The 9,354-nt window shown below is 45.6% G+C and overlaps 1 protein-coding gene across 1 annotated transcript; it reads right to left on the bottom strand.

Annotated features, from left to right (window-relative positions):
• Window positions 1–6,146: 6,146 nt before the first annotated feature.
• Window positions 6,147–9,035, bottom strand: LOC124003590 (transcription factor SOX-4-like). The gene is made up of 2 exons (XM_046311959.1): window positions 8,711–9,035; window positions 6,147–8,236 (listed from the first exon to the last, which is right to left on the bottom strand). Exon 2 carries the CDS (start codon window positions 8,188–8,190, stop codon window positions 6,997–6,999), a length of 1,194 nt encoding a protein of 397 aa, XP_046167915.1. The 5' UTR covers window positions 8,191–8,236; window positions 8,711–9,035; the 3' UTR covers window positions 6,147–6,996.
• Between the last annotated feature and the right edge of the window lie 319 nt (window positions 9,036–9,354).

Below are 9,354 nucleotides of genomic sequence, written 5' to 3'. Positions count from 1 at the left end.
GAGTGAGAGAGAGTGAGTGAGAGTGAGAGAGAGTGAGAGAGAGTGAGAGAGAGTGAGAGAGAGAGAGAGTGAGAGAGAGAGAGAGTGAGAGAGTGAGAGAGAGAGAGAGAGTGAGAGAGTGAGAGAGTGAGAGAGAGAGAGAGAGAGAGAGAGAGGAGCTGCAACAGCGTTTTGCTCTGAGCGCTGTTTCATCCCAGACAGAGCTCTCTTAATCTGGAAACACTTAGTCACTGGCTGTGTCCTAAATGGCAGCCTATTCCCTATATAGCGCACTTCTTTTGACCAGAACTCTATTGACCAGAACTCTATTTGGGACACAGCCACTGACTGACTGTGTACTGCAGTCTGAATCTCCAGCGGCACTCGCAGTCAGACCCAGGTCAGGGGAGACGAATGCAGCTTCTGCAGCCTCATCTGAGAGATCACACCACGGCACAGACAGGACCCTAATTGTCTGTCTGGTACATTGGACTGGCTGTTTTGCTGCTTAGGAGCACCACACACATTCAAAAATACACCAAGATCACACATACACTGGACGCACGCACCCACACATAAGCACACACACGCTAGCACACACACTTTTACGCGCTCTCAAAAACTCCCACAAATACACCCATGCGTTCCCTGTCAATCCTTGCCTCCTCACTCGCCAGGCTATGTAGGAGGACTCTCCTTTAGTCCTTCGGAGCTCCCTAGCAATAACCATGTCTCTCTGCTTATGACTGTGTAATTGGAAGAACAGCAATTAGGTCTCGCTAATTGATCCTGGTATGGACCTGAGTGGACTGACACAGCAGTTTACAAGGACATCATTCTTTTCCTATCAGGACTCTGTATCCCTGGGGAAGATTTATAAATCAGGAGGGACAGAGCAGTACTTTTAACTTTCTCTGACCAGGGAGAAAAGTGGTGCAGAAATGCTCCTTTATTGACAAATTCCGTCGGAGCCATTGGTATTTGGTCCCAGTGAAATATAAGCTTCCAATGAATCAGCCAGTAAAACAGCTATGTGCTTACCTAAGCTCCCCGTAACTCAATAAACTGTTCCACAGATGAGGCTGTTTTCACCAGGCAGACACACTTTTGGGGGCATTTATCACTGTGGGCTGCTCTAAAGAGGGCTGTTAGGGTCAAAGGGTCCAGGTATTAAAACAAAATGGATGCCAGTCGCCCTGTACCCCCTTGGTGGGCCCTGATGAGAGAGGTCACACGCAACCTTCACAACATCAGTAGAACCGATGTAGCACCTTGCCCTGGGATTTCATGTTCATATAGTTAGCTTTGTGCATTTTGTGTATTCAGGGCATGAGGAAAGTGCTATTTGTCAGACATTATGGTGTGACTCCAGGGTAAACTAGTGTATGCTGTGGAGAGGGAGGAAAGAGTAGGGAGGGGGTGGTAGTGAGTGACAAGCATCCAATCTAATGTGAGAGCTGCTACTACCTATTATCCTTTGAGTAATCCTCTCAGGTGTTTCTCACCAAATCAGCTTATTAGAATCAGGGAATCAAAAGCATGACACACATCAAACTTTCACCCAACCAACCACATCTACTCTGTCTGCACGCTGCCCGCTCGCTCCGACAATACACTGTCTCTCACTCTCACAATGCACAAAGTGTCAGTCACCCCTGAAATGGTCTGAATTCCTAGTGCGGCCCCTATTTCAGCAGCAGTTAATACCATTTGCTGTTTTGTTTAACCCACATTTGAGTTTGGAGCTGACATGACTGTGCAGAGCACACTGCACGTCTGCTTGATTCACCACACTGCTTCGTGTGTAAGTCTCTGAAGTGACAGAAAAGGGATAAATGTCACCCCCATCAGCATAAGCAGTCAAACATGGCCTTTGGCTATAGGAGCCCGGCTGACCCAGGCTAGAATTCTGAATGGGAATCCAGAAGGGCACACATTATTTAGTCAACCAAATAATTCCCCTTTAGAAACATTTTTGTCACTCAGTTGGATTTGGGATTAATCCCTAGCTCAATAATTGTTTTCTTGTATTTTCTTCACGGTGCTGAAAAAAACAGTAATGCCACAGTTTAAGTGTTAAGAAATGCTTCTGAGAATGTGTTGTGGTGGGTTTTCAGTCAGTGTGTGATGGGGGTTTCAGTGTGCACCTCACATTTATCTCGTGTACACGTACCGTGGATGACATCATGAGTGCGAGTGTTCAAGTTTCTTAAGTTGACCACAAGAACATCTGCATCCTGACAGACACAGAGGGAAACAACAGTCACATAACGTTGTCACAGTGGAAGCCAACTGTTAAAACCCCATAAGGAAGGCAGTTTAGAATATTCCACACTCCACCGTCGTTTGATACAGAGACAAAGAGTTTAAGACAGACACAGAAGACATCCGATGTTGACTGTAACAGTTTATTCAGTGATGGAGTGTCATTACACTGATAACTCTATCCAAAATGAAAAATGGCGTCTCTCAGATCTACGTACATATTTACAACAAAGTGCTTTGATTTCTATCCACATACTCGCTGTCAGAACAGCTGAATGTACCACACTACAAAAAGCATACATATACATGATAAAGCAATGCTAATTATTGGTCAAACGCGATACTAAGATGAACGAGATGGTTAGCTGTTGAACCATTTTGCACACAGATTAAATGAGCTTTATGGAATTGCAATACAGCAAATGACTGATTGATAGAAACACATCATGTTTGTTATGCACCAATCCATAATGAATAGTGCAGGAATGACAGTCTACACAGCAGAGGGGGGGTTCCAATATGACAATATTAGCATTAAGTTTTGTTAGCATAGTGATGCATTTTTCTAAATGACTTTTTCCACCATTTTCCCCTGGTTTTCAATACAAGTGTTGCATGGGAGGCTATACGAAGTGCAATTACTCCCATTGTTAAAGACATTTAGTATTTGTACATGCATACCTATTATCAATGCAATGTCAAGAATTTTGGTTCTACTTATCGACCAATTACATTTATCAACACAGATCTTAAAATGTATGCCAATATATATCTATATACGGATGAATAGGGGTGAGCCTTATGGATTTGATTAGACAGTTTGTTCAGACTAGTACACTCTGGAGAGTACTGCTGGAAGCAATGCATTTGTAACACATTAAAATATATTTAAACATCCCCATTTCCCCTGTTTTACAATAACATTGAGGAATCAAAGTTCAACACAAGCATATTTTCAGCTAAACAAGATTCAGTTTGTTTTATGTCGCAGAAATAGGTTTTGTTACAATTTGCCACGACTAAGACCAAAACGTGCTGGTGAATAGACTACAAATCATAATTGACATTGTAAACAAATCAAAATAACCCTTGCTGCGAGGATGAAAACGGAGGAAACATTCTGTATTCAGCTCAGACTATAATACTGTAAAACCTTGTAAACAATATGTACTTGTATGTGAGGCATCATGGTCATATTTTGGCTACTTCTGTGTGCAGCAAGCCGGGTCTCCCAGTGCTGCTGTTGTGTTGTCAGGTCGGTGTGGTTTAAAGGAATGGTAAGTTAAGTCCTACTAGGACCCTGAGGTTGAGAGTGGCCCCTGTGGACCCCTATAGCCCTGGACTGGTCCTGCTGGGGGCCTCTGGTCACCGTGGTGGCAGCCACATGCAAGACGCTGTAGCTGGAGACAGACAGTCAGACAGTCATGCTCAGTATGGCGGGGGCTGCTATGCCCCACTTGCGATGTGAGGGGGAAGGGGTGGGTGGGGGTGGGGTGGGGTGGGGTGGTAGGAGAGGGAGGCCGACGGCTCGATGAAATTTGCATTGTCCTTGTATTTCTGTCTCAGGGAATGCTATTCATCAAAGGCCGGCCCAGAGTAGGAGGTGCACACCAGATGGGTGTTTTTACCCAGCTTCATTTCTCCACAGCTTTTTGCATTTATCACTCTGACACTAATTTGCCAGAGCCCATCTGTGAGTTGTCTAGGCCGGTTTCTAGCTCTCTTTCTAAAATATGAAAAAGTAAAATAAAATGAGCCTAGAAGTATTCTAATAAAAAACACAAGTATTAAATAAATAATTGGAAATGCTGGTTAGGTTTCTGTCAAGGGTGTCCCTTTTCAACCTTTTGCTTTTTTAAAAACATTTTTATGTAATTAAATAAATATTTTATTTACACTTAAATGCACCTGAATGATTGATACATACTGTACTTTCAAACATTACATCTTTGAAAAGGTATAACTCAGCAGTATCAAATAATTTTGCTGGTACATATTTTTTTCAGATGCATGATCTAATATACAGCACAATAGAATGACTAAAACTCATAGGATCAGTTCCACAGTGAGCTGTTACCTTAGTCCTGAGTCCAGTTTTAGGCTGCTGGTGTTGAATTCAGTATTGGCTCCATTACACTGTACGGTACTGTAGGTTTGTTGAGTAATACTATTATAACCAGACAGAACATGGGATATATTGTACTGTATCATGTACATAATCAAGAGGTGAAATACCCTTTCAACTGGTGAACCAAGACATTTTTGCTGAATCTGTATTTGTAATTTCACCTGTTTCATCCCTGAATACTGATTTGTTCAGGAATAGTTTGCCGTACTTTGTCTATGTAAACCAATATCAGTGTGTATTAACAGTACAGAATACTAGCGATCACTTTTTTATTACTAGGACACATGCAGTATGTCTAAAACCTCGATTGCAGTTCACTTTTAGATGGAGGTTGGATGTTGTTGTTTCTGGATTATTTACCGTTCAAATGGTATCCTTCCAATATTTTTAAAGGAACTCCTACCTATATGTAACAGAAAAAATTAATCAGTGTTGTTTTATGGATTCTTAAAGGCCTCTGTTCGTAGTAGAACCATCTCTCTTTTTTTTCTTTTTTTTTTTTTTAACCTTCATCTATCTTCTCCTACCATTGATATTTACGCAGGAAGCCACCTTCCAGTTCAGAAACAAGTTACCTGATTTTTATTTTTGTTCGTTTTTTTGCTAATGAAGACATTGTACTGTAAAGGTTATGGTGCAGTTCTCTCACCACAAGGAACTGAAAACACTGTCGCTCATAAACAAGCATTGGTTCCTTCAGGCGTTTCCTGGGGGGAGGGACTGAAGAGGAACACAACACAAAACCCAATCCTGTTCTCGTCATGATCCCTATACCACACAGTCATTAAGACACAACCCTAAACAGTGCATCTTGGTCTGAAAACAAACTCCCAGTGTATCCCCCATGGTTCCATCACATATCCCCTGTCTCCTGCCTCTCCATGGCCTGCTCCAGAGACACACTGCAACGCGTGGGGCAGCCTCTGTTAAAGGATGCTGACTGGCTCTGACAAGGTCGGTCTGACGAGGGATTAGCATCAGTTTATATAAGATAAGAACTGCAGGAAGGGTTTTGGTGCTGCTTTCTGGCTGGCTCTTCGGCAGCTGCTGGTGGAGAGTAAGCAAATAACACTGGTCCTTTTCACCACAGTGCCAAAGCCAGGCGATGTAATTAATGAGGACAGAAGGATAACAAGAAGAAAGGTCACATGTTGGGATGGAGAGAGAAAGGGGGGTCCGTCTCACTCTCTCTCTCTGTCACCTCGTTCCCCCGACGGTTGTTTGAAAGAGAGATAGAAGAGGGGAGGAGAGGTGGCGTGCATCTCATCCCCAGATCAGGGCAGATGAATGAGGCAGGGGCAGAAGGACCTCTAGACAAAACGATCCCTGAGAGAGTCAATGGAGGGACAGCTGGCAGACAGATTCTCCTCCATTCACCGCTGAATCGGCCCTGATCAGGCAGCTGCAGCCAGACTGCAGACATGACATGCATTTTACTGAGCTGGTGGGTGTGTGGATGGCCGTGTCCTCATCTACCCCTAAATACACTACCCCCCTCTCCACTACCCCGGCTGGCAGACGCTTGCTCAATAGAGCTCAAACACACACACACACACACACTCACTCACTCACTCACTCACACTCACTCACTCACACTCACTCACTCACTCACTCACTCACTCACACATACACACTCACTCCGACCCCGGCACAAAGGCTGCTGCCTGCACGGACAGATGTACAGCTCCCTGAAAGAAAAGCTTCTCCTCACCCCCCATCACCGACCCCCTGGCCCCTCTTTCACTTCCCCTCTCTCCCTTCCTGTTCCCCCTCCACTACTCAGCCCCACACTCTAACCACCAAACCACCGCTACGGTCAGCCTCAACTGTCTGGAATGAATCAGGCACACACACAAGGCTTGTGTTTACGTAATACTCCATGTCTTGGAGTCTGCAGTATTAGCGAGGCGATGAAAGTGCTGTTATCTAATTACAGATTATTAAATAAATTATGGCCGGCTCCTTGGCACTTGTCTGCAGCAGATTTCTCTCTTGGCAAGAGCCTTTACTTTAACTGATGCTACTGTAAAAGCCCGATGACAAGTGCTGCAGATTCCTATTAGCTGAAACATAAGGACTATCTATGCCTCACGTGATCTCCCTTTTTACCCTTTGATATTTAGAGATCATTTGTTGATAACATGAATAAATCAGGAATGAGGCTACTTTGTCAATTTGAAAATGTGAATCTGCAGTTGTTGCCTTCATTCTGGTTGATTATGTCAGAACATATCTGTAATGGTGCTTCATATACAACAAATGCACGTGAAAGACATGGCAATGCTCCATGCTCCTGTTAATACTGAAAACAATAAATACTGAATAGGTTTACTGTTGAAAGCACTCTTATCCCTCTACTAGGAACATATCTGTTCAGAGTCTGCTCTGCTGTTTGTACATGGTCTCCTGTTCGGTGCCTGGATATTTTAACTTTGATAAAAGGCTTGGATTGAGAAACATGTCACTGTTTGTACACCAGACCATCAGGATGTGGCATACTGGGAAAAGAAAAGCAATAGCACTTACGGACTTGATTGAGAGAACACAAAAAGGAAGTGCCCAAGCTCGGGGTGGGGAAAAATAAATAATATAAGCAAAAAACCACAGGCTTTTATGAATGAAGGTCAGTAGATCTTGAACACCAGGTCAGAGATACTGGGCACCAGCAAGTCCCCGGATATCATCTCATTCACTTCCGGGGTGCAGTAGTCAGGGAAATCGAAGTGGGATCCCGAGTTGGTGTGAAACGCAGCATCAAAGTCTTTGTCCAGAGTGGCGCAATCCATAGGCATGCTGTCGAAGTTGGCGTTGGAGATGATATGCAAGATTTCCTCATCCAGCTCCTCGTCGGAGGAGGCCGACGACACGAATGAGGAGGAGCTGGTGGAGCTGGGGGTGGAGGAGCGGCCGGTGGAGGAGAGGGGCGTACGGGACTCCGATGAAGAGGACACCCTGGGGGACGACTCTGGGAGGCTCTGGGGTACAGGAGACCCAGAGGAGAGGCCCACAGGGAGGTTGGAGGTGGGCGGGTGGGAGGTGGTGGTGGGCAATTTGACTCTGAGCTGGGCTGTGAGATGAGGTTGCTGCTGCCCAGGGGTCATGGCAGCCTGCTGGTGGTGGAAGACGTCCAAGGCTGGCCTCTGCCCTCCTGGCTGGCTTGCTCCCTGACTGGCCATCTCTACATCCACTGTGTCGTCATCGCTGATGCCCTCGTCGTAACCTTTGAACTTATTGCCGTGGAAGCTGGCTCTGTGTTTGGAGGAAGGCGTTCGGACCTTGAGCCCTTTGCTGGTGGCTGTGGAGGATGCGGAAGCGGATGCACGACCACCCGTGTTGGACTTGCCTGTCTTCAGGGGGACCTTTTCCCCGACCCGCACGGGCATGGAGCTCTTGCTCTTCTTCCGGGGCCGGTACTTGTAGTCGGGGTAGTCGGCCATGTGCTTTAGCCGAAGTCTCTCTGCTTCTTTGATGAAGGGGATCTTCTCGTAGTCGGGGAGGAGTTTCCAGCGCTTGCCAAGGCGTTTGGAGATCTCGGCGTTATGCATATCTGGCCACTGCTCCATGATCTTCCGTCTCTCGATCTGCGACCAGACCATGAATGCATTCATGGGCCGCTTGATGTGACCCGTGGGAGTCTTGCACCAGTTGGGGTCTTTGTTGGAGGGCGACGGTCCAAAAACCTCCTCCCCTTCATCTGCTCCCAGTCCTACGAAAACCTCTTGGCTCAAATCACTGTCCATAACTGCTAAGTATTTGTGTCCCCTTTGCTGTACCATGATGGAGGATGATGCTCTACTCAGACTGACGGCTGGAGTCATCCATAATCACATACACTCTAAGTTGTTGCTGCAACGTTTCCTCTTCCTGTACCACCAAAGGAAAAAGACAAGCCATAAGTATCACCATCAAGGCTATCGCTCAGCTGACAGCATGACTGTAAATGTCACATACATCTACACTTGTGTTTTTCCTTTCATTTTCAATTGTTACATACAGTATGGTCAGTACCACGAAGGCTGCGTTTAGACAGGCGGCCCAGTTCGGATCTTTTGTCACTAATTGGTCTGTTGACCAATCACTTCAGATCATTTTCAGAGCTGATCTGATTGGTCAAAAGTGGGCTGCCTGTCTAAAACGCAGCCTTAGATAAACATTTTTTTAAAAGATGCCCATAACCCATCTGCTTTTAGAGGTGCAAACTAACACATCCTATACATATCCCAGAGCACAAAAATCATCTCCAACATTACTCACAACATTACTCACAAGTTAATGAATAACACCACTACCATCACTGGCTGGAAATGTGACCACTAGGACAAACACTAAAACACTCACCAGAAATTCTGTAGGACTCTGCTTCAGTACCCTTTCCTCAGGACCTAGATGCTGAGTGTCTGAAAAGAAGCCGGCTCCCTCTCCATATGTAGAGAATGGGCTGGCTCTGATGATGCAGTGTTGAGCTGAACCAGGTGGGCTTGCTGTGGAGCAGAGAGGAAATGAGTGCTAGAGTTGAACGTCTGGCTGTTTCTACAGTACCAAGCTGTCCCAGGCTGGCTGCATGCAGACTCTCTTTGAGTCTTTGTCTCTGTCTCTGTCTGTCTGTTTGTCTCTCTCTGTCTCTCTCTCTACTCTCGTTCCTTGTCTACTGTTCTCTCTAACCTATTCCCTCTTTGTAGGGACTGCCCCCCTGTCTGCTACTCTATAAACCTCCCAGTAGACAGCTCAACCTCCTCTGGCACAAACTCCTCCCCCTCCACCCACCACTCCGTGCAGCGGCTCAGTGTGTGTGTCTGTCTGTGTGTGCGTGCGTGTGTGTGCGTGTGTGTGTCTGTGTGTGTGTGTAAGAGCAGAAAGTCTCCATACAGTGAGGCACAGGCACAGTGACAGAACAGGGAAACTGAGAGAGGGAGTTGAAATGTTAAACGAGGGGGCGTTAAATGTTTAAAATGTTAAGTGCAGTTTTAAAGAAGCTTGGAGTG

The sequence above is a fragment of the Oncorhynchus gorbuscha genome, linkage group LG18 (assembly GCF_021184085.1).
Source record: "Oncorhynchus gorbuscha isolate QuinsamMale2020 ecotype Even-year linkage group LG18, OgorEven_v1.0, whole genome shotgun sequence".
NCBI lineage: Eukaryota > Metazoa > Chordata > Actinopteri > Salmoniformes > Salmonidae > Oncorhynchus > Oncorhynchus gorbuscha.
The sequence above is the reverse complement of the archived record's forward strand: the minus strand, read 5'-3'. Positions and strand labels throughout refer to the sequence as shown.